This window comes from Mchenga conophoros, linkage group LG6 (assembly GCF_057382185.1).
Source record: "Mchenga conophoros isolate Kocher_MC1m ecotype Shallow Benthic linkage group LG6, M_conophoros_male_GT1.1, whole genome shotgun sequence".
NCBI classification, from domain to species: Eukaryota; Metazoa; Chordata; class Actinopteri; order Cichliformes; family Cichlidae; genus Mchenga; species Mchenga conophoros.
Window position 1 is genome coordinate 13437707 of NC_140531.1, and position 26801 is coordinate 13464507.

Consider the following 26801-nt stretch of genomic DNA (forward strand, 5'->3'; position numbering starts at 1 on the left):
CTGGACATCCCCAAAATAGTTTAGCCATATTGCCTACATGCTAACAGTTAGAGCATGCATTTTTTTTTAAGGGAAACATATTTATAAGTCACAAAAACAGGACTAAAATAAAATGAAATAAATTGACTGAAAGAAATAAAATGCTTTATATAGATCCACATCTTAAAACATATTAGATAAAGTAAATATTGCTGACAAAGGAGTTTAGATCAAAATCGACCTCCCAAAAATTATATTTTTATAGATTTGTTTTGCCAAGTTTTATGCTCAGAGAAATCACGATCATCTATATTCATTGTTTGAGTTATTTTTTTATTATATTATAGTTTTGAGTTTTCTTCTTGTTTTGATCTGTTGTACTGTATTGTTCTGAGAAACTTTGTCGTTCCACTCTACTGAAAAGATGGCGATGATTAGTTTGTAAAAATGCAGAGAGGCAGCCACCTGAGTCAGTGACCAGAAACTCCCTGAAGGTGTTTTACACCACTCACTTGTCATGTTGGCTCTGTTGTTGCCCTCCTCCTCCTCATGACTGTGTAACCTTAAGTGCAGCTGATTGAAATATTCATGTTTAGAATATTTGCTGAAGGAGATTTTATGTATAATCCATGTGTATTCTGCAGACTCTTTATCTAGAAAAAAACAACGAGTATGTTACTCCTGATGAGAACAAAGGCGCTATAAAATATTTAGTGTTGGTTAGTTAAATTGTTGACACATAATTGCTCGAGGCAGGAGACGGGGAAGAGCCATGTCCTTCTATAGCTCTTGAAGTTGTTACAGGGCTGCTAGTTGTGCACTGCAGTCTGTTTAGCATCACGGGTGGCCTTTTACAGCTCAAAAACACCAGCCTGATGTGTCAGTATTATCCTATTTTCATTAGACTCAACTAATTACAAACTGCAAATGTCCATTGCTAAAAATGTATATCATTCAATGATTTTGATCCTCCTCTTGACTGGTGATTAGCGTGAGGCCTATTTGACACTATTCCAATATTGTGTTTGATCCTTGCATTACATTTTCATACACACGATGAATTTACAGTACAGTATACTTAGTTTGTGTTTAGTTCTTTTTTTAAGCTTTACATTCATTACCGTATTTTGTAGACTTCATCAAAAATTGCCACTTAAGTGCTGTCCTAAATACGGTCAGAAAAAAATACAGTGAAATGTGTCTCATGGGTAAAGGATTCATTTAGCAGCAGCTCACAACAACACTCAACTCAAGCCACTGTTGCAAGAAAAAAAAAAAGATGTATATGCAGGCTTTAAAAAAAAAAAAGTACAGCGTCTTTCACATTTAAGGTTTTATATGTCAGGTTATATTAAATAAAAGAAAAAAGACTTTATATGGGTTATTATAAACATCAGCCAAAATGCAGAACACTTACTGCTTCCATAACAATTAAGAGTAGCCAGGCGCTGCTGATCAAATACACGTGATTAACTGATCATGAGCGGGTGCGAGCGCCTCTATAAAAGCAGATGTTTCGTCAGTTTGCTGGTCTGGAGCATTCAGGTGTGTGTTAACACACTGCCAGTGAGGAAACACAAAGATGCAAATGTTGCTGCCCATCGATCTGAGAAGGGTTATAGGGACATTTCCAAGCAATTTGAAGTCCATCGTTCAACACTGACAAAGAATATTCATAAGTGGAAAACATTCAAGGCAGTTGCCAGTTTTCCCAAGAGTGGACGCTTCTAGGAAATTTACCTCAAGGTCAGTACTCAGAGAAACTGCAAAAAATTCAAGAGATTTCCAGGCCTCAGTTGGCATGTTAAATATTAAAGTTCACAACAGTATACAGTTTAAAAATGACTGAACAAGTATTGCCTGGCTGGACGGGTTACCAGAAGAAAGCCTCTTCTTTCTGAGAAGAAGCTGTTTGGAGAAAACCAAACACAGATTATCAGCACAAGCCCATCATACCAGCTGTCAGCTTTGTTGGTGGAGGGCTGATTATTTGAGCTTATTTTGAAGCCACGGGACAAGTCACTCGTTCAAACATGAACTCCTCTGTTAACAAAGTATTCTGGAGTCAGCTGTCTGTCTGACAGCTCAAGCTTGGCCCAAATTGGGAAATTCAACAGGACAATGATCCCAATCTACAAATTAATGGCTGAAAAAGAAAAGAATCAAGGCATTGCAATGGTCCAGTCAAAGTCCAGAGCTCAACCTGACTGAAATACTTTTGTGGACTTTAAAAGAGATGTGCATAAAACCAGTGAACTGAATTAACTCTGTCAAGAAGAGTGGGCTGAAAATTCCTTCAATATTTTTTCTATGACAAAGTCACACAGCTTTTTTTAAGGTTAGGTTTAAGGTTTTTCTACAAGCTACTAAATCTTACAGTGCTTCTGCATCCTGGCTTAGATGTTATTAAATAGATGATACATGAATGGTCTAATATGTAATGTACCCCCCTCCCCCAATCTGTTGTGCAAACCTTGTGTTTGTGAAGCACAGCCAATCACAGGGAAGAGAAGGGAAACAAAATGTCATGGCTCAGCGTAAGACTAACAAATGGGATTGTTTTGAACTACTAATTGTGCTAGTTAGCATAATAATGGCACTTAATTTTTTTACGGCCTGCAAGGCTTTCATTTATTCATTCATATAAATAAATAAGCCAGTGATTAGGGCAGTTAGTCATTTGGTTTAAAAAAGTGCCAGAAAACATTTTTTTAAAGAAACACAGCTCACCGCTTCACAAAAATTAAGACAAACTGTGGTTGTAAGTTAAACCACTGGGAAAATAAAACATATCAAGCTAGAAAAACTCATCTTCATTGCAAAAACAATCAATAACAGAACAATAGTCTGAAGAGTAGCAGTGTTGCAAATGCTGCTGATAGACAGAGTGGGTACCAGGAATAAAAGCCTTCAAAATGCACATAGAGACTTAGACTTAGGTAGTATAGTGTATCGTGTATACAGTAAGTATATTATTTAACTGGGACACAGTTAGGCTTTGTGCATAAGTGCTGTACCAACTCCTTTTAATCTGCAGTCCCCAGCAGGTGGATGCAAACGTTGTAAACACAGTGACAGAAGTGGCACACAGGCTGAACTTTATTTTTGGAGTTTGTTGCTGCCATGGAAATGCTGCAGAGCCAGATCAAATAAAGCATCTGTACATCTTGTACTTTCTCTGAAGTTTTGATCAAATCCAGTGTAAAATCTCTTACACAGTTTGGTTGTCGGCAGGCACCGAGGGCCACGTGGTGGCAGTGTTGCATCAGTGTGTGATTTACATGAAGCACAAATGCACACACGCACGCACACACTTAAGGGAGAGGTCAGTCCAGATCATTGTGCATTCCTGTAGGCGTCTGCATTTAATCAATATCAACATTGGACAGAAAGGAAAAAGAAAGGTGTTGACTGCAGTCAGGATGAAAAGGGAAAATTAAAGGTCAGGTAAAAGAAGAAGAAAATGGGTATGGAAATGATAAAAGGGTGAAAAAAGCAAGAGAATGGGATAAGTGTCAGATGAATATTCTTTTTTTTCTCGTTAGCACTTTTTTTGCGGCGTGCTTTTTTTCATTGAATGAAATATGGTTTGAGAGGAGACTGTGGCGCTTGGATAAAGAAGTGGAAGGAATAGGTGAGAGTCTGGGAGAGAGATGGAGGAGTGTGTCTGCGAGAGAGGGTGGAGGAAAGGCGGGAGGGAGGGAGAGGCAGAGAGTTAGAGAATAAATGAGAGAGCAGCGCTGGCTCAGCCACAACGCCTCACTGCCAGACGAAGGAAGGAGTCCAGGAAACACACACATACACACACGCACACACACATACGCGCACAGTTCAGACCAGCTGTTTCCAGGAGCACCTCCTGCAGCCTGAGCTGGATGTTTGGACTTGATGCGTCTTTGCATGGATGCATCTGGATTTATCTACTAACCTGTGGCAGTGTCTTAGACTTCAGAGGGAACATTCGTGGTTTTTTCTCTTCTTTTCTTTTTAAACAAACACTACAGAGCGACTGCACAACCTGTAACACCATGCTGTGCAGCTGCTCTTGTTAGAATGACTGCTGTGAACAGTTTGGACTGTGTGTGAGAGCCGGCCAGAGTTTCTGTTAGTGTGTGTGTGTGTGTGTGCGGTGTGTGAATGTGTATGCATCAGGATGAGTGTTCCCATGTTGAAAATTGGAGCGGTGCTCAGCACCATGGCTATGGTAACTAACTGGATGTCCCAGACCTTACCGTCGCTGGTTGGACTCAATGGAACCATCATCTCCTCAGAGGGCACGCATGAACGGATCGTCAGCGTACGTATTCATATTCATATGACTAAACACGCACGCATACACGCTGCATCTGTGCACTTCCAGAACTTCGTCTTCATCAAACGATAGAGACGCGTTTTTGTTGTCACTTGAGTTGTGATTTTCAGCAGCACCTTTACATACTTCTCTTTTCTACACAGCAACATCCACTTTCAGTAAATATAATGACATAAGCTCTCCTTTGTGACATGATCTGTAATTATTCCAAGATAAATGTCTGCTCATTCACTGTAGAAGAAAAAAAGCCCCAGCTTCTAAGATATCTACGATGACGGGGGAAGTAAGTCAGATTCAATTATCAAGATCTTCGGGGATATTTTAGCCTGCATGCAGCAGATATTTGATCTGTTCACTGGTGCAGAAAAGACATGAAAGAAGGTAGAGGAGGAAAAAAAAGCGCTCACAAGATCAGAGTCAGAGCACAATTAGAAAATACACTACAGCAGGTGGCACAACTGAAGAATAAATAGCACTAATGAATAAATAAATAAATAAGCTTTTATGAGTCATAGAGAACACATGTACAGTATGCACACACTGCTGCACACACACACACTGCTACACCCACAGACCGGTAATAGGATTGCTCTTTCTCAGACTTACTGGGGTGATATTTCTCCTAGGGAAGGCTGACTCACCCAATGGGACAGCCGGTGATTTGTTGCCCTAGCAACCCCCCTGGCAACCCGAGACATGGGGGATCACTGCACGCACCCTGGTTTCTTCACCCCGTATGTGTATCCTGTCCGTGCATTGCAGTTTGTGTGCGTTTGTGCGCACACTCAGGGTTTGCATGATTTACCTTTCTGGCACCTCGCATCTGCTGCGTGGTGGCACTTTGCAAGTTCAGCAAAGTGCATGTAGTCTCATGCAAGCAGGTGCCCACACACACACACACACACACACAGAGACCGTGGCTGAAGCAGATGGAGATGTTAGATGGGCAGTGTTGCTACTGCAATAGTTGACAGACAGTTTCTAAATGGGAAATGTCTGAAATCTGGCTGTTGTGTCTCTGTAATCCAGCTTAATTGCACATAAATTTAATTGTTAGCTACATCACTTTCGCCAAAGTGTTTATTTATTTATTTATTTTTTGCCAATTGTGCTTCCCTGGAGTCTTATCAAATGAACTCAAATGCTCTTTAATCAGCACTACTTGTCAGGTTCCAAATGTGCTTCAACTTTGCTGAATTAATTTTAAACTGCATGGTAATTAAAACATAAATTGTATTAAAAGGTTTTTCTTTTTGTTTTTTAAGATAAGGGCTGCTAATGAATTGGTGCTTTGTTCAGCTTACATACTGAGTAACAGAAGCATTTCAATGGATTCTTTATTGTTTTAAGCAGCTGTTGTAACTATTCACTATCCTCTGACTCTTTAGCATTTAGTTTAAGCTTGATTGAGTTTTTATTGGTCATTTTTAAACTGTTCTATTCATTTATTTACCCATTTAGCCTGTTGCCACAACACATTTCAGTTGTTGGCCTTTTACTTTTTGCTACATAATATTATTATATTGAGATTAATGTTGCAGCGTTTCTGTTGCTAACCTGTTTTGCCATGCTCAGTCAGAGCATTCAGTGTTTATGTGTTACTGCTGACTCACTATGCATATTTTTCTTATGTCATAAGAGCATATGACTTTTAAAAAAGAAGGCTTCTATACAGTCTATTCATTGCAGTGCTAGTCTGGGTAAACACACTCTAAGCTACATGGTGTCAGTAAGACTTTCCGATTTTTCTCTTATATAGGATGTTACACACATTTTTCTGAGTTGCGTACGTCCTCCTGTCTCCTCAGCCTCTTATCAACAATTTGTCAACTGCAGAAATGCGGCTCTGTTTGCTCTGCGCTCTCTGTATTTGCTCTGATCACAATCAGTCGAGCTGCCTGTGTAGATTTTTATCATTTTTCCCTCGTGTGAAATGAGCCCCGAGGTGCCATATGTCCTCTGTTTAATTACATCGAGCAGGAGGCACAGCCGATGCTCATACATTCAGCTCATTCACATCTTCCTCTTTTTAAACCTCAACGCTCGCGTCATCAGCTCCATTGTGAACATTGTGAAGGTTACCCCTCTGAACCCAGCTGATAGATTTATCAGATGTTTCCCTCCAGGCCACCACGGTCCCCCCTCCATATTTCCCTCTCGTGCCTTCATCCTCTCGGCAGCCTCCTTCTCTCATCCTCCCCCTCTGCCATTATTCTTTTTCAGGGTTTTTAGGGCAGCTCAGTGCGACAGGCTGTGAGTGTCAGATCAAACTCAGCCGTTCCTTTACATTGTTCTAAAGTGTTATCACTAAGTAGGTCAAGCTGCAGACCTGGATAAACCTCACAGTAATGAGCTCGTGATTTAGCGTCTTCTGTGTTTTTGTCTTTATGGTTTTTAACTTCCTCTGCTGTTACTTGCTTCCAAATGGTTAGCCCTCTGGGAACAATCGGTGTCGCCTCAACCTAATGAGTCCCAAATAACCCAAAACATAAAAAAAGGGTCTGATTATATAACAGCTTAGACTGTATTTTTCAAGTGCTAATAATTGCCTGTCCACTCCTCTGTGCTGCAGTTTTTAAAATCACCTCAGCAGGTTGGATTTGTGCCATTCTTTAGGCTACAAAAGGTTAAAAATAGGATTCCCCTGTGGTGAGGCAAATAATAACTTTTTTTTTTATTTTCCTACTGTCTGAATAACAAAAAGCAAAACGTACATACTATTACACCAGCAGGAGTGCTGACATTTAAATAGCTGCAAATGTACAGCGTACAAACAGAGTTGTAAAGGAGCCACTTGAAATGCCTCTTAACCCTAGAACACTATCGCTATAAATAGTAACACGATCACTAATGCCGGGTGATTTTTACCCGATATAATATAACCAATGAAAAGTAATCAAATATATCAAAATATGACAACACATGACAAATTAGAGTGGTCTTCTTTTACTTTTAACTGTGCCATGTCTAACAAAATGAAAAATAGAACTCCTAAAACAAAATAATGACTCTGGAAAGCTGGTCTTTGGTCCACCCATTCCTGGGACATTTGAGACTTCCCTGGTGAAGGCACAGGCTCCTCGACACGCAAACAGCTGCAGGAGGGAGAAATCATGTAAATGTATTTTCTCGGGTGTAAATCACCCAGCGATAGTGTTCTAGGGTTAAATGCTAGAATTCGCACACGGTGTGCCTCTTAAGCCCTTTCAATTAAATCTCTGTTTTGTTTGTTCTTCGTATCACGATGGAGACTCTCTGATCTGAAACCCATTGTTTGATTCATGAATTAATACTTTTTTGTCTTAAACCAAAGCCCCTCTGATTTCGTCCCCCACTCCCCAAATCAATACCAAGGACTGCCATTAATAATAAGCACAAACGTTGTTTTTCTTTTTGAACATTAAAATCTCTATTCGACCGCTGGCCTCGTCTTTGAAGAGCACCTGATTGTGGATTATCAACACTAATCTTCTGAGCCTGTGCTTTTTTTCTTTTTCACTTTAATCAAATATTCAATTAATAACTGGATTTTAGATCCTCATGGGTAGATTCAAGTGGTGCATGTTAAAATAAATATTGATTTTGAAGTGATTTTTTAAAGGATGTCATAAATGCAGGCTCCAGAATCCTTTCATGTTGAACATGCAAACTGACCCACAGTGATTTGATTAGTTATTGAACTTGGGCCTGGTTAAACATAGACTGTTTAGAACTGTGAGATGTGTAGTGAGAGGACCCAAATGCAAGATGCAGGGAGGCAGAGTTCCAATAACAAAAGGCGAGCTGTTCATTTAGGCTGTAGCGAGAGCCAAGAAACTAAATAGCAGAATTCCAAAAACAAGGCAACAACATGGGAACACAGAGAGAAGGTACGACTACAGGCAGCTCAACAAAAGACCAAGGGGATGCGGGACAAGTTATACACAGAAGGCTAATCAAGGCAGGGAGTAATATCAGCTGTACAATCAGCTAGATGAGGACAGATGGGAAGTAAAAGCAACTGTAAAACACAAGAGGCAAAGGATTACCAAAGTAAAGCAGGAAATGAAGAATAGACAAAAGAACACACTGGATATGTATAAGCTTGACAGAAGCAAATATGAAACATTAACCAGAAGTAAAACATGACAAGTACTTAATGCTCAGAAAGCTCAGGAATCAATGAAAATCAGATCCTAAAAGCTGAGATGTCAAACTCATTTTACACTGTGGACCACATGCAGCCCACTTTGAGTGGACCAAACTCGTGAAGCTCTCCTCTCTGTCAGTGCAAAGACATTTTATTACACATTTAGTCCCTGAAACACTTTAATATAAGGAAATGAAGTGCAGTTGAAACAATGCGTCTCAGTTTTTCTTCATGATGAAGAAATGATGCTGAAGTCTGTCGTCACTAATCTTTGGCCTTAGATTTTAAGACATACATGTGTAAAATGAAAGAAAAAGTCCTGTTAGCTCCTGTAATTATAAAACTGAACATTTTTGTTAAATGACAGAATGTCTTTCTATCAAAGATTTAAAAAAAAAACCCAATAACTTTCTGTCATTTATTTACTTTGGTGTGTATCAGTGGCCACGAGGGACATTTTTATTAGTAGGAAAAGCTCTAAAATCTACAAAAATATCGTTAAAATCCCCAAATGTATGCTTTCCTTTACACTTTACAGTGCTGTCCCATGGGCCAGACTGGAGTCTTCAGCAGGCCTCAGGCCTCATGTTTGACACCCCTGTCCTAATAACATTAAAGAACAGGACAAATCCTGTCATATTATAATTTCTTGCTGGAATCTCGTGGTACGGTTAAATAATACGTTTATACTTACTGGCTAAACAAGAGCTGAACATGACCTTATATCTGTGTGTGTGTTTGTACCAGGCTTGTTTCACACATTAGCTTGCTGAGGTGCTATCTATTAATAGCCAACTCGTACTACTAACTGTTGTTGAAGACAGTCTTGATTTCAGTCAGATTTGCTTTATTAAGTGATCCACAGAGCAGATAAAAGTACTTGTTCATATCCATAGGGAAGAAAATCTGCTAACACAGCTTTTCTCCTTTTTTATCAGCTTACCTGAAACTACTGAATCAACAAAATGGCATTGATCTCTCCCCCACCTCTACAACAGCCAAACCACACACTACTACAGTGTTTCCTGTTTCCCTGCTGTTAGCTTTGTGACAGCGTTGTTTAGCTAATTCAATTTTTATGTTTTCTTAATGTAAAAAAGAGAATTTTCCTCATACACAAAAGAAAGTTCAATCCTGCAGTTTATCACAAACCTGACATAGTCTTTACTCACCAGGACGGTTATGAAAAATTGTAACAGGAGAAATAACTTGTAACTATAGTTAGATAAATGTAGTGGGGTAAAAAAAAAAAGCACTATAAAAGCAATATTTTCGTTTGACTGTTAAGTAGAAATTGAAACCTCAGTGAAAAACGCCCACTCCATTGCAGCAGGAGGACCTATAATAGGCACTTAAGGACAGTACTGGAGTCGACGTATTTTTGCAGCTGATAGTTTTATAAGAATTGTGAACGCAATGAAAGCCGATAACCACTTTAGATGAAAAAATGAGCATTTTGTTGTCCATGTGAATGAACACACAGGTGCTTTTCCTTGGATGAGCTAATGTCATTTAGCGGTTCAGCCATTTTTATGATGAGATTCATTCTTAATAACTTGGAACACCACGTTTCCTGCTGCGTTGCTCTGCAGCAGTGGGTCATCCATCGTCATATTCACGCTCTCAATACAGGCAGAACAGACAACAATTGTACATACTACTATAAAACAATGACTAAAAATACCTTGGGCTTCATGTCGCCCCCGCTAAGGGAAAAAACTGCAAAAACTCTCATTTGTTCATTTGAGTAATGGCTGCTACAGCAAAGCTATTTTTAACTTTTGTTGTTTTACATTTTGGGAACAGAAGCGTTCGACCAGAAGGAAGAAACTGGAACTGTCTGGTGTGCAGGGATGCTGTGGTTAACCAGTCAGCCTGTTAGACCACTTAACAGTTTGATTGAGTGAGTTTGTGTTATTTACAGATAAGAATCCAAACCACGACAACAAAGAAAAGGATAAAACAGATTCAATAAAAGCAGGATAAAATGAAATCATCGTGGTTTTATCAGTGCGGAAACAAGAAAGCCTTCTCAAACATGGGAGTCGCTGGGGCCCCTTCTTGCACACAGCTTCACAGTTTGCTTTAAAATCAAGCTTCGGATCAACAACTATTCAAAGGCATTAACATTAAACACACTCCACAATCTGACCTTTAATAAAAGTAGCTTTGTGTTTAGGAGGGCTTTTCCTAAAATCAGTAATTGTGTATTTAATCTTAGACGTGTTCAGCTGTTTATGAGTCCTCACTGAGATAATAAGACAAAGCTCCTTGTGTTTGTTACCTTCCAATTACGTGTTGCCAACAAGGAAGTTGCAGAGTGCCCTCTGGTGGACACACTATGCAGCCTCAACACTCGTAACATGGTTAAAATATTTTTTCCACCTCAATTTCTTACCTTTTAAATTTTCATTATCAGTCCCGACTCCCAACCAATATATTGATCAGGCTCTGATTTGTGTTATCAAAATCATTTGTACTAGCTACTGTTTCCAAGGTGTCCAGAATATTATCTAAAAGAAAGTCAGGCTTACCGGTAATTGGATTTATCAAATCTATCAAAAACATTTTCCCTCAGTCACTGTGATCACTGTTGAGGGTGTTATGAATGATTTTACCTTGAATCACATGCTTCAATAACGGCTTCGCTTAAGAATGAATACATTTCCTACCTCCCATTTACAGTATGTGCTGAAAGATAAAAGTAGGCATACATATAAACAGATCATGGGAGATGTGCATTCATCATTTGGAAAAAAAACCCCTCATATTTTGGTGTAAAGGTAGAAATAAAGATAAGAGGAGTTACCGCTCTGTGCTTTTTTCTTTTTCTATTTTTTAGGGGAATGTAGTCTCTATTAAATCTCCGTTTCGTAGCCTTTGTAGGGTTTTTCATGTATTTTTTATTTTCAGCCAACACACTTCTTTTCAGCGTCTCAGTCTTATTCAGGTCAGACTGCAGTCATCAGGGCTGAACAGATATTTTCCTTTTATGTCATTATCGTCGTAGCCAGCACGTAAATCTCTGCGTGATCTCACCATGATGCATCTCGTGATTTCAGCGTCTTTTTATGTTTGTCAAACGGAGATTGTGCGCTTTCTGTGTTTTCATTGGGCTCGACTTCACCAGAGACATCCATGTCCAATTCTGAATTTCTCATTTGTTGCTAAAATCAGCTGTGACGTCTCCCACATGTCTGTGTCCAGGAAAGCTAGCAGCATTACTGGAGAGTTTCCACTCTCTGCCTCCACGGACGGAACTGCTGATCTCTCTGGCAGAAAGTCACCGACTCCCCAGAGCTCCCACAAATCTGCACAAAAGATGATTTCTACCCTGCAAACAGTCCACACCAGTGCACAACCAAACATCTATGAGCAACCACTTAATCTCTAAAAACTTCAATCATCAACTTAAATTTTAATCACTGATATTTGCTTTCTGTTTTGTTGTATTATTATTATGCAATGTCAAAGCATACGAGTGAGTTCATAGCACTGAAGCTTTTCGCTTTAATCTCTAAATGTAGCATCCGGTTTTCAGATTCCTCTAAAAACCCTTTTTAAGCTAAATTTAAATCAAACTGACAAAGCAGAAATAAATAACCACCAATACCTGAACCTCTGCTTTTTCTCTCTCTTTTTCTTCTTCGTTTCTTGCTGTTTTCACAGTTGAAGAACAAAATGTGTCTCTCAAAGATATTCGACATTCACAAGACCGTGAATGTTGAAGATCATCACCCTACATTCATCAACAACTTCAAATGAATGTCAATGTTGCTCCATCCATCTCTGGATGTTCATTGTTTTACCAATAAGTTTCCTGCATTAGTGCATTTACACATTTGTTTCCTGCTACCTGGCTGTAGCATGCAGACCAAAAAGGCATTTTAACCATAAATCATTTAATCCCTCCCAGTTTGATTTGATGGTTTCAAATGTCAAACCTGTGCATTGTTAAATGTCAGTTTTACACATTTTAACTTGGTTTCCATTGTGGTTAATCTAATCTGAGCCAGACGTTTTAGAGTCTTTTTACTGACAAAAACAGTCCCATGGCCTGCGTGTCACAGAAGCATAAAGTAGTTAAGCCAAGGAGCAATGGTGAGGTGTTTATTTGGTAATGGAAATAGTTGTACTCCAGCTTGTTGTGTACATCATCTGCTCTGCTAATAGGTGATGAATTTGTTTGTTGTTCTGTTTTGCTTTCTGTGCTTTCCTCTGCTCACCCTCTCGTCTGGTAATGTGTTATCCCGCAGTGACTTCATTAACACCGGGCGTGTTTGTGTGCAGGGGCTGTACCCGGGCTCAGAGGAAGGCTGGCAGGTTTACAGCACGGCCTCGGATCCCGACGGCAGGTGCATGTGCACGGTGGTCGCCCCGGCACGGAACCTCTGTAAACGAGACCCTCGGAGTCGACAGCTACGCTCGCTGACCGAGCAGGTGCGTGTGCATTTGTGAGTGTTCGTCTCGCGCCTTGACGTTTCAGTGGTCAGCATTGACATGCGGCACGGGGCAGAGGCGGTGTACTGGAATGAAAATATTCACTGGACTGTCTCTTTGTTTTGACACTTGCAGAAACACACATGAACAGACACACACGGGCTTCGCTGACAGATGTATTCCTGATACATCAGTAGCCAAATCCTCTGTAGACTGCCAGTCATTCAGCATGCCAAAAGAGTTTAAACTCAAAGAAACGCTGACAGATGGGTGGGAAAGAAACACTTTGTTCTGTGTTGTGGGTGCAGCTCAGCATACGACCATACAAGCGTGTAACTGCTTGTGTGTGTGTACATGTGTACGGGGCTATTCAGTTCATGCCTGTGTCCTAAGAGAGAGTAATAAAAGTGATTTGTGACAGAAATTGATGAATTATTGAACGGCATCAAGTAAGCAAACATTTCTGAATGCATTCGCTATTCTCAGCCTCGCACACGACGGCACGTTTTCTCACCAACGCTGTAGTAAACCGGAGCACACCAATGGCAATATCACAAAGATTACTACTCTTTTTGTCCTACACTGGTGCTGTTACATCCTGTTCTCGCTTCACACAAAACGAGAGAGAAATGAGAAAAAGGTAGATGAACACTATCAGAAATAACTCCCTCTTCTCTCCTCGCTCTGCTCTTGTTGAGAGTCTTTTGTATTTATGAATCTTAATCAGCTCAGCATGTCTGTGGAAGTGACACCTAGATCCCGCTGTGAGTTTGTGTGCGGTGGTATGAGCGCTTATTTTTTATTTTTCTATTTTTTTTGCTTGTCTGGCCTCCACAGAACGTGTTGTACAGGAGATGTGTGGGCGGGTTTGTTTGTTTGTTTGTTTGCATATCACTCCTGAATATCTGGAAATATCTGGGTCATTTTTATAGTAGATTTTTTTAAACACTTGTTTTTCATTCAACATTAAAAGAGATTTCAAGTGTGTGGTACACCCTCTGCCTGGTTAATGAGACGGGGCGTGAGTGGGGGTTGTTTTTTAGAGCAGGACACGAAAGGAGAGGGACTTCTGTTTAAATGGACCTAATGAGATCTAAGAGAGGGGAACTGCTTTTAATTTACAAAGCATATTTTCCTCACACTCTTTTATTTATCCATTTTTATTTATTTACCTATTTCTATTTTCAGTTAGGAGCTAAAAATGTTACGTGTTACGTGTAAAAAATGTTTTTTAATGTGGTGCCTACAACTTTTATGAAACAACAATAATAATAATAATAATAATGATAATGATGATGACGATGATAATAATAATACTAATAATACTACTAATAATAATATATTCTACTACTACTACAACTTTAAAAACTCTCACCACCTTCCTTTAATACAGAAAATTAAAAACATATACACAATTAAATTAGTAAATAAAATTAATCAATTATTTAAATGAACAATTAAATAAAATAAACACATAAAACCACAGAACAATAAAACTGCCCACCATACTGTTTGCAGTTTAAATTTTGAACCACATGAACAGAATGACTGTATTTAGCACTGCCAGCCTGTTGGTCACTGCTTTAGACTCAAATATCTCGACCAGTTTGGAAGAATTGCTGTAACCCTTGCTGCAGATATTCACGGACCCCAGAGGTTATCTCGGATAACTTTGGTGATCCTTTTGTTTTCATCTTTTAACATTCGAGATCTGTTAAATCTGCCAAAAAAACCCCAGCCTGTTAATTTTGTTGGTAGAATTTAACTCCAAGGATCACTGTGTCACTGTACAGTGCTGCAAAGTTTACATCCAGAGTTGCTAGCTTAATTGTAACTCTGTCCCTTTGTTGCATATAAACATTATGTAGTATATTATGTATACTTTGGGGTTTTGGAGTCCCATCACTATTAACCACTTATATATCAAAGGTAGGGTCAGGTGACTAAAGCCCCATTCACACAGTGCCAGAGACTGGTTAGTGACCCTTTTTGAACCACCGGTTGCTAGCAAAATGTTTATACTCTGGTCTGTTGGTGAAAACCTTCTAATGATTGCCTTTATCACCAGCAGATTGCTGTGGTCACCAATAGTTTGTATGGACCTTGCTGGCATGTTAGCAAACATTTGCTAGCTACTTTCTGAGAGGTAGTAAAACTGTGAAAAGTGCGACACAAACTGTAAATGGAGACTAGTTGTCTTCAGAGTAAAAAGTCTGCCCTTGAAATGTGTTGGAAACAGCACTGTGGCACAACTTTTAGATTAAAGCGACCATTTACAGTTTGTATTGCACTTTTCACAGTTTCACTACTGCTTGAAAGTAATTTCAATCTTCCATGCAAACAACACGTGACTGTGGCAGCCTGCTAACGACCAGAGCAATCGGAAAGAGGTTTGTGTTGCAACCCTCTATTTATAACTGATTTCTCTTAGAGATTGTCAGCAACGTCCAGAAACCACTTGGCAACCAGTTGGTGAATGCACATTTTTTCACTTCACAACAGGCAGTTGTATCATGTCCAGCATGGTGGATGGCTCTTGAGGAATATGCACATGACATCACACGAGAAACCTCTAGCATAGTGCGTGAATTCTGCCAGGGTAGTGTTGTCTCAAGTTGAAAACAGCAAGCTGTGAAGTACTTAATAGCAGCTACGATATTCTTCTTCAGTGAAAATGAAAATTTAAAACAATCACCAATGAATCCCTGAACACCTGTAACATCAGTGTCTGAAAACATCTGCAGCTGTTAGCTAACACTGGCATCACTATCAGTTCTGACAGCTTGTCTTCCTCCTGCTGCCTCCTCCGTCTTGGTTGGTGGCCCGTGTCACTACTAGATCCATAAAGGTGTAGACCTAGATGGCATTGCATCACCAGGGGTGGGTACTACAAAGTAAGATTACTGGGCTAGCAGGCTTAACATCAGAGTGTACTCTGTCAAGAAAGTGGCTCACTTTTTACCGAGCTAATTCACCATGGTAACTTACATTGAACACATAACCTGGTCAGGAGCAGGTTCTTTCACTTACGGCATGTTTTCAGAGCAATATATATTATCTGCGTAGAAAATGGAGTATTTGTATAAGTAGTTGTAAACCTTACTAATGTCAGGAAAGAAGCCAAGGTGTAGGTTAAAGCAGCTCAGACTGTGTGCTGCATTGTCATTAAAATGGGCATGTATTGATTTTGTGATGCAAAAAGTGTATAAATGGTTTTATACTTGATTTAAATTCACTTAGTTTTACACGGGTAGAATTGCAGCAATGAGAACACAGCGCATACTTTAAGTATATCTATTCAATCAATAAAAATAATTTTACTTTGATCAGCCAGTAAACTGAAGCAATTTCCACATCTTTATCACATCTTTCCACTCAGTGTATTAGGCTGTGGGACAGTAAGCTAGTCTCAGAACTCTAATATGCAGCAACCACTTTAGAGATAACTAGCAGCACTGAGAGCACACTCAGCTGTAAAATTATGAACGCACATTAAAATGTTTATTTTAAATGATTAGCTAAATACATAAATAACCAAGTTAATGATCTTCTATAGAAAAGATCTGTTATTCTATTTGCTGTTGTTTTTAGGGTCTCTAAAGAGACCAATTTATCATCATCATCTGATAACTCCTCTGACTGAAGCAGGCGTTGCTCATAGGGATCATTTTGTGTGGTAGAAGGGTCAAACGCTCATTGATTGTCATTTACAAGTCGATAGCTAATGAGCATACTCCAGATAATACTTCTTTCTGAAACATAGAATTATCAACATTTAAAAATTGATCTAATTTTTTATACATTATGTTTTCCATAGACTTCCATAGGATTTTGTGTCCCCTCTGTTGGCCATTAAAAAGACGAATTCCACATTGGTTTCACTTTTCAGACCTGGAATCTTTTCTGCTGTCTGTGCTACAGACAGCAACTACGTGGTTCTTCCTGCTCTTTCATTTCACAATAAAAGTCCCTATATACATATACATTATAAAATATAAAAAATAACATAAAATAATAAGTAAATGATTATTGAAATACAGCATTTGTTTTGTTGGTTTAACATTAACACTCAAACCAGCGTGCAACAACTTTTTTTTGTCTTTGCTATACTAGTTACCATGGGGGGTTAAAAATTCAGTGAACTAGCCCTTTGTTTGTCATCATATCACCACACAGCCATATTTGTAGGCAAACAACAGGTGTTTGGAAACAAATAACAGGTGCCAGTAATCAGACAGCATCCAAAGCCAATCATAAATATTAATGGAAGGGACAAACAGTAATCACTGATGGTATCAGCAGCATTATGCATATGCGTGTGTGTGTGTGTGTGTGTGTGTGTGTGTGTGTGTGTGTGTGTACATCAGGTCCAGAACGTGAGTCAGTCCATGGAGGTGGTTGACCTGCGGACATCCAGAGACCTGCAATATGTTCGAGACTCTGAGCCACTGCTGAGAGGAGTGGATGGACGGTTACACACTTATGTGGCCAGTCCCCGCAGTCTGACAGCTAGGAGCCTGCAGGTAAACACAGACACAGAAACACACACACAAACAGACACACACACACATACACATCAAGTCGCATACAATGCAGACAGTCGCTGCAGGGAACATATAACCTTTGGTGTGAAAACATTGATTTCACGCATGCCAAGCTGAAGTTTCTTGCCTGCTCTCAGACACGCGAGCATCTTTCATCAAGAGGACAAAACTTGTCTTGAAGCTGTCAATTTGCTGTCGCACAGCCTTTTTTCTGAAGGTGCCAGTAAAACTGCAGCATCACTGCACACATTAAGGCTTCAAGCTGTCATAAAAAAAAAATCTGTATGGAAAGAGTCTGAATTTTAATATTAATGACCAGATTAGAATAATATTGACACACAAAAGCACAGAACATTTTTTCTGCATTTGTCTTTTATAGTTTGTTCCTTGGTACTTTAAATTTGCAGGAGAGAAGATAAGATTGCCTTCCTGGATAAGTATTGTGTTTTACTGAGGGAAATCTGAATGTATTTCACTTTCTAAATTAGGAGTACTAATCTCATTAGGCTTGGTGCTTTCTGCCATGATGCCACTGGCAGGCGTCTGTGCCAACAACAAAACATGGGGAGGGGTAGTGAAAGATTATTTCAAGAGCTACAGAGAATGACAGGCCGTGGATCTCAGGAGGGAGAGTTGAATGATCTAAACAGTTAAATCAGCTGTGAAACGGCTTCATTTGGCAGCTTAATGACACTGAAGTGGAAGCCTAGCATAACCCAGCTCACTGTTTACACATGGATGTAACTTTAAGCAGTGATTTAGGGACTTTCATCTCACGGAAAAGATAGGCAAAAACTATATGGTAAAGTATGGTTGACATTTTTCCACATTTAAGGTTTGTTAATCTGCTGCTTTTACAGGTTTTTTAATCTATATTAAGTTGATCAGAAACGGATGTAAATGGATTTTATGAATGGAAAGTGATGTGAAAAAGTAATTATTTTCTTGTGTGACTTTAGATAGACAGATAAAAGTAATAAATAAAACAGCCAACACATTTGAAATATGGAAATGTGGTCAAAAATCATATTATTGTGCATTAAACAGCTGCTGTAAAGTGGTCGGTTTAAAGGACCTCCTGGAGCGCTCTGACTGAAGGTGCTACTGGTGATAACCTCCTGGGCATGGCGTGGTCATGTTAGCTTTAAGAGCATTCTTCTCTCTGCCACAACAGTGCTGAACTGTTTCAAATTCAGACGTGACCACAGAGCCTTCTTAATAAGTTTTCTCTGTTCCTGTCTGCTGTGCGGTCTCCTTCCTCCCAGCAGGCCAAAGCATAAACAAAGCACTGGCCACCATCGTATTGTCCACACTGCACAGCAGGAGTGGAAAGGCCTCAGCCTTTGTCTCTTACTGTACCCCGCCTCCATATGGTTCTTCCAGTCCAGCTTATTATTGGTCACACCAAGATACTTGCAACTGAAGATAACTTTCACCTCGATGCCTCAAGTGTCATTTATTGTCATTTGTCATTTATTATTTTTGTGGTTTTCTTCATATACCACACTGCAATACGGCCAAACATCTCGACTTTGTTCTTGTCTGTCCAATAGACATTGTTCCATAAGTCTTGTCTAGATGCAGCTTTGCAAACACGGCCATGCTCTGACATGATCCAGTGCTAATTTCAATTCACACAGTTCTCAAATGCAGTGTAAAATAATGAAAAAGCTGTCATAAAACTGCACAACCCCATATTCACACACACAAATAACAGCCCTATATTACAGTGAGCAGAGATAAACTAATACAACAAGCATGAAAACAACAATAACTAACAAATGTACATAAGTTAATAACATTAAAGGTTTATCTTAAAACACAATGAGAACAAGTTCAACAGGAAGTTATTACTATTTCAGTTAATTGGACCATGTATATAAATGTAATAAACTGATATAATAGCAATCAATCTTAAAAATTGTTGGTCAGTGCTACTATTCACAGAAGTAGATTTCTACTTAAAAATAATGAGTATTTTTACAGCCAAACATTTGAATTATTTGCTCTTTCTATCAAATTACCTCACTTCCAGCTTTGAAAAGGCAACATGGGAGGAAAAAAATGCTTAAAAGAAAGGTGACATAAATGTCAAATAGAAAATGTTTAAACCTCAGTTAAAAACGATACAGATCCAAAGTAAACATTGTAATTCGACAGCCATTTTGAGGGGTCACACACAGCACACATTATGCACAGTAAATTAGATCACGGGGCCAAACTGTCAAGCTCTGCTGTAACGTCTGCAAAACAACATTCGTGCAAACACCTTGACTTTGGCACGCAGCACAAATTCGGCTTGCTTCTGCATCCTCTTCCTGAAAATGAAACAAAATGTCACCTTTTTGACACAGTGGGGGAGACAAAGAATCCATCGCAAATAGTCAGAGCAGGACTTCCCGGGAGCGCTCTGAGGCTCACAGCTGTTGACAAAAAAAGACAACCCGATGGAGGATAGCAGCCAAATATAAATCAGGTTTTTTTGTTTTGTTATGGACGGAGTTCCAGAAAACTGAGCACACCTCGTGGCCTCAGTTGTTGCCATCTTTAGACCATCTACTTTTACTCTACTGAAATACAGCCTTTCACAGTCATAGTACCTTAAAGGTATACTTAATAGATGAATAAATGCAGAATAAACACAGGGAATGGCATTAACCTACATTCTAATCTTGGAGACCTTTTGGATTTTATTAAATTTAGATTTTATAACAAAATGTAAATAAAGAACAACGAACAATGAGGCAAGCAGCTGCAAGGGCATTTATGTGCACTCAGCTTAAGTTTGCAGAATTTAACGTTATTATCCATTTTTATTCGTGTTTATTTAAAGAAAACTTTTTTAATACAGCATATTTACACTGGAAAAGGAAAGAAAAGCTGTGTAAATTTGAAGGAAGCCTTTTTGACTCAACTAAGCGGTGAACTGTTGTATCAACTTGATTCAGTCAAGTTTAGGATCACTGATCTAATTGTGTGTTCAGTGACTAATTCAAATGAAAACACTTCTATTGTCCTGTTTGAATGGCTAATGAGGTAAGGCCTGTGCTAATTCGGATTAAAACTGATAATCTACTATTGGAAAGGTAATTGCTTTTCCACCGTGCTCTCCAACTGAGAGGTGAACTTAGACAAATATTCACACACATGTGTGTATGTGTAGCCTCTGGAAGTATAACCTAAATTCAGTAGGTGATAGCTGATCGAAAGACTGCCATCCCAGTTCATTCAGAAGCTTGATATCTCGGGTTATATTTGTGAAATATTTGCTTGCTCATCTTGTCAATGTCAGTAATTCCAAATTTACAGGTGAATCTTTTCAATAAATTCAGTTCAATTTTATTTTTATAATGCCAAATCACAACAACAGTTGCCTCAAAGCATTTAATATTGTAAAGTACAGACAAACCTCAACATTAAGGCGACCCTCAATGAACAAGTGCTTGGCGACAGGGGGAAGGAAAAACTCCCTTTTAATAGGCTTTGGGATCCGTCTGTCGTGACTGGTTGGGGGTGATTGGAGGAAATAGGACAAAAGATCCAGTACTTCACAGTCCTTCATTGGTTAGTTTGTCTTATCATGGATTTATGAAATATACATTTAATATTCTGTGGTCCCAGGACGAATAGTTTTGTTTTTAGTGTGTACAAGAAATAACCCTCCACAAACCATCTTGTCCGACTGTAATCCTCACCATAACCCCAAACCAAGTCTTCATATTAGAATTCATTAATAATTAAGAATTAAAAATATTTAATTCATGCGGACTTTGTCTACAAAAGGGACGCAAGCTCCACACTGTGACTGTACACACAGATTTTTTTTTGCCTGCTCATAAAAAGCAGTAGAAGTACACACACACACACACACTAACCCTTACTTACCCCAATAGGGCATATTACCGCCTCCCCATAAATCCATTCTGCCTTTCATCTCTTGCCGAGCATATCTTAACAGCTGGGGGGGGTCTGTTTTTAAGTTTTTATATAGTTGGTTTATGCATACGCGTGTGTGTGTGTGTGTGTGTGTGTGTGTGTGTGTGTGTGTGTGTGTGTGTGTGTGTGTGCATATGATTGTTGCTCCTGGGGGTTTTCACAGTCATAAGCTTTTGCCTTTGCACTGAGAGGAAAGACTCCTGAATATTTATGTGGAACTTCAGTAAGTTTATCAATAACTAAACAGTATTTTTAACCCATGGAGGAAGGAAACAAGGGTGGAGGGCGGGAGTGGAGAATGGGATGTCAAATGGGAGTCATAAACAGAGAGAGATGGTGGAGGAAAGAGGAGGAAAGAGACAGGAAAGTAAGCCTTATTGCACCTAAATATTTCTTGGTGGGAGGGAGGACATGAGAGGACTGTGCAAGGAGAAGTAAGAGGGAAAGTAAAGGTTAAGCAGAGACTGGAGGAGAGATAAAAGTGTGAATCAGGAAGGGAGAGATTAGAGAAATCGAGATGAAGGCGGAGACGTGGCAGGGGAGGGATTAGCCAGGTAAAGTGGTTCGCTATCTAACAAACCGTGGCACCTTTGGCATTTTGTCAAAATTGGGGTTTTAATGAATATTTAATCAACTTGCAATTATATGCAAAGAACACTGCCAATATCAATGAGCGGTGATGATGTAGTGAGCTGAAGCTGCTTGGAATTACAGAGTTTTCACGCTGTGCTCTTGTGACATGTAGAAATTGGAAAAATGCGTCGTAGCGATGTTGGAAAAGTATTCAGGTCGTGATTTCAAGACAGCAGGGGAGGGATTAGATACATAAAGTGTTTGACTGACTGCCAACTGCTGACTGTTTCCTGGATATGTTGTTGTGTTTGTGTGCGGGGGTGCAGAGATGTTATAAGAAGATGATAACATTTTTGTCTTCGCTTTTGACACTTCTCTTTATCCTTCTCTCTTTTCCATATCAAATCCAGCTCTTTGTTCAGCAAGCTGAAAGAGAAGATACATCTAAGTATCAAGGCTAAAAGTAGAGATATAAAAGTAGCAAATAAAAATTTATTGTCCCTCTTGCTGCAAGCACAATTGTTTCATATGCTATCCATATTTTTATTGATCTCCATTTAAGCTGATTAGAGGGGGGAAAGGGGGCCTTTCTGGCCCGATATGATCCAGAGTGCATTTTTTTAAAATGAGAGTTTTCCTCCATCCATTTTATGCTGCTTATTTGGGTCACGTTGCCAGAAAAGACTTGCCCAGACGTACTCTCTTCCAGCACATCTTCCATCACCTCCTGTGGGACTGTGAAGCGTTCTCAGGCCAGATGGATTGCGCAGTCCCTCTAGCATGTTCTGGGGGCGCTTTCCATTCGGTTAACGTGATTCTCCGCTTCCCTCGCTCACGTCTGTTCCTCGGGGAGAGCAAAGAGATGCGGCGACAGAGGCAGAAATGAAATATGATGTGCAGCATCTCAGCTGCCAAATGCACAGAAAGAATTAAGGACGCAAAGTAAATATTCTTCTGAACCAAACCCAAAGGAAATGAGAGCTTTATGTGTCTCAGTTCATTTCATTTGTCTCCTACCAACAAGTTTATCAGCAACAGGTAGACCGGGGGGCTGCCTTGTGACACAAGGATTGTCTCAAACATGTGCTCAGTTTTTAGCATCGACGAGTGAACAAAAGGGACAGGTGAACAGATTCATTTGAAACATTCACAGGTGGAAGGCAGCACAACGGGAGATTAAGGATGACAAGGAGAGTAATCAGCCGAATGAGAAACAAACCACCAACCCTGTTACACATGCTGGGATGAGGTCACCCTTACGGGGCACCCTGACCAGTCCGGACACATAAACTGCCTCAAGTGTGCCTCAAAGGGTGGCACTACGCCGAACTACAGCAACTGAAAGAGAAAAATAATGACTGCAAATGGCCTCTCTCACTTTCTTTAACTCATTCGCAGGAGTTAAAGGGTCAGATGTCTCAGCTACGGCCCCTGTTGTCAGTGGTGGAGCAGTACAGACTGGATCTACAGACGCTGGCCACCTTGCGGATGGAGCTGCTTAACCTGTCGATCGTCCTGACAGCCATCCAGGAAGAGATTGGAGCATACGACTACGAGGAGCTTCAGCAGAGGGTCCTGTTGCTGGAGACCAGGCTGCACAGCTGCATGAATAAACTGGGTACGTGCTGGAAAGAAAGCAATAACAAAATATGACTTGTGCTGCTTTTGAAAGTAACTCACGCGTTTGCAATTTGAACATGAAAGCGAAGAACGTGAGCGCGCGGGGGGTGGAAGCACGCAAAGGAGCACTCCGCAGGTTTACACACTCAAAGATTTATTTATACAACGATTCATCAGTCTGCAAAAATTGTTCTATAACAAACTGAGAAGAAGAACGTTCAGGAAGAATAAAGGAGGGGAGTGAAGTTTAAAAACATGCAAATTTACCACAGGGAGTGAGGAAGGAGTGTAACAGAAAATAGGACCAAGTTTCATCAAGTTGGTACACAATTTGCAAAGTCAGGCCTACCAAACTAGGATATACCCAACTAGTTCACTTACACTAAATGAATCTGTGTAGGTTCTCAGTCGACTGTGAAAGCGACTGGACTTCTTTATATTTGTTGAAAATGTTTCACCTCTCATCCAAGAGACTTCCTCAGTTCTAAAACCAAAATGAAGCGACTCTGAGGAATTTAACTTCTAGCAGGGTTTCTTTGCATCCGGTGACCTCAGTAGTTCACATGATAGGGTGGGTCAAGGTCTCACAGTGGTTTCACCCAAAGCCCCTGGTGATGTCATTTTTAACACCTTGGCTCATGCGATGATGCTCAATAGTGGGTCAAGACTTCACTAAACAGGATATTTAGGGAAAGATGCATACATACATAAGGAAAATCTGAGCTTGAAAAAGATGACATTGGGAATACAAATTAAGAAGTTGGCCTAGCTGACTTAGAAGCAAACAGGACCAACTGGCAAAGGAACAAAGGGAAGCAGAGGAGTACAAAGTGGACATACAACCCAGTATCGTGGCAAAACGTATAATAGACATGCCGGTCCACTGTGTCCATTCCACAATTTGTCTCTCCAAAACATGAAATCGACTTCACTGCGTGCAGAAGTTGCATTACCAGCAGGGGGAGATAATATTTAAGCCACGAAGTCAGTAGTGAGCAACAAATGTATTAAGTACATTCCAGGGTCCTTAATTGGCAGAACAGATTAAGCTAGGCGGCTAATGTGTATATACATGCAAAGGTGTTAATAAAGTCTGTTTAAGCACTTTCCCGTGATAATTTTTATGTTGGCTTGAAATAAAATATTTTCCTCTGCTGTTACTGCAACTTCTGCATGCATGTACAATTCACGTTTTAGAGAGGCAAAGCTCGATGTGTCTGTTGCAAGCTTTGTCATGATATCGGGTTGGAATATGTGCAGCTTTTGCAGAGGAGCACATGGAATAGCTGTAGTGAAGTAAGACTATGGTTTAGGATTAAAGAGATTTTTAGGAAGGATTCTTATTTTATTTACTTGGTAAGAGTTGAGGGTGTTTCTTCAGTAAAAAGAAAAAAAGACGGATAGCCATCGGGTAGTAACATGCGGAGACAGCTATGGGGAAACAGATGGACATTCCCGGTTTCCTCTTTGTGCTAAGCTAGGCTGCTGGCAGTCGCTTCATTTTTACTGGACAGACATAAGAGTGGTATTGATTTTCTCATCTAACACTCCAACGGGCAGTGAATAAATATTTTCCACAAAATGTCAAAGTATTGCTTTAAGAGCAGCAGAGAGTGCTCTAACAACAAAGTCTAACATGAGGACAGAAACAGAAGTGCACCTATTTAGGCCCATTTTGAGGAAAATTGAAAAGCCGGGACACAATAAGCCTGTTTGTGGAAAGCATACAAGTGGATGTTGATGTAGAAATGCATTTTGACATTGGGTTTGATCTAAATAGCTGTCTCTGTTGAGAGCCATTATAACTGATGTTAATTCAGGTGGCTGAAAAGGCTCTATTAAAACTCTCAGTGAAATAACCAACTACACTTTTCAAACCTAAAAACAGTGTTTTATAGTTGGAATAATGTAAATGCGGTATCACTGTGAGTGGGCAGTTTCATTTACCTGAAAAACAAAATGTCTTAAATGACTAAAACACCCAAATGTATTCCTCTGTGTTATCTTTTCGAGAAATAGAAGCTGCTTTTTCACAGCTCACGCCTGTGGCGTCAACACATTTTCCAGTTTTTATGAAGCATTGCTGAAGTGAGTTAAGACTGGTGGCAGGTGATGGCTGCTCATAAACCAGCTGGCCAAGTCACCTTGACGACGAGCATTACTCAGACCAATCCGGATAACATGAGCACAAACTGGTGCTCCATCTGCATTATCTTCTCCATGTGGCTGCTCTATGCATAAACAACAGATCTAGGACGGAGGATCTCCGCCTCAGCGTTTACATGGTCCGTTTATCATTTGTTAACAGGATGTGGTCGTCTGACTGCCGTTAGCAACCCCATCACTGTGAGGGCCTCGGGATCCCGCTTTGGCTCTTGGATGACTGATGCCATGATTCCCAGCTCTGACAGCAGGGTAGGTGTACAGTGTGATTTGTCTTTTTTCTGTTTTTTCTTCTTCTTCAGTTTGTTCCATTTATATATTTAAAAAAAAAAGGTTTACAGTCGGGGTTAGAACAAGGTTTAGGTTGGGATTGAGGCATTTGGTGGTCTGGCTCGGGGAAAGTCCTTCTAGAAGCAAGTCTCGCCACTCAGTAGCCATATATTTGTAATTATTTGTAACTCTTACAGAACCCCGTACTTACATGTAAGTGGACAGAGATGTTGCTTTAATTTCACTGAAACATAAAAAGTGCAGCTTTAAAAAGTCTGATAACTTGGTTTTGCTCTGACCACCATGCAGACTGCCCTCAACCCTTAAATTATCATCTCTATCTCATGCATTTCACTTCTTTCTGTCATTTATCTTGTTGTATCCTGTTTTTATTGAGTGTTTATCACTATTTCTGAGATTATTTAATTAATTACATTTATTTATTTATGGTTGTAGCTGGAGGAATGTTTGTTTGTTTGCTGCTGGGTATTTAAATCTCTGCAAATTTCATGATGTTACAGAGTCATTATTACTCAATCCAGAGTGATGTCTTTGACGGCCCACCAGAGCAGCTGAACAAACTAAGACCAGTGAAACTCTGCTGTCACATGTGGGCAACATGACTGGCTAATAGTTTCCTGGTTTATATAAGCACCTTTTCTGGTAGTACAAACTTCCTCTGCTTTCTTCTTTAGTTGGAAATGCACCAATCAATTTCCTGGCTGAGGTTCAGGCTGGTGACTGGTTACCTTCTCCTGTGCGTGTGCGTGTGGGAGCCGTTCTTTCTGTAAACATGATAGCTCGAAAAGTTTTGAATGAATTCTCATAAAACTTT

At 39.8% G+C, this 26801-nt stretch overlaps 1 protein-coding gene across 3 annotated transcripts in view; it reads left to right on the top strand.

The window, feature by feature from the left end:
- LOC146572253 (noelin-2-like) overlaps positions 1–26801 on the top strand; it is a 38833-nt gene that overhangs the window by 1091 nt on the left and 10941 nt on the right. For 2 of the 3 annotated variants that reach the window (XM_085276290.1, XM_085276291.1), the window contains exons 3-6: positions 12711–12860; positions 17228–17383; positions 23312–23531; positions 25842–25948. In XM_085276290.1, coding sequence (XP_085132416.1) covers positions 12711–12860; positions 17228–17383; positions 23312–23531; positions 25842–25948 — 633 coding nt within the window. Of the gene's footprint in view, positions 1–3712; positions 4277–12710; positions 12861–17227; positions 17384–23311; positions 23532–25841; positions 25949–26801 lie in introns of those variants that run through there. The other variant, XM_085276288.1, reaches the window with a different exon arrangement.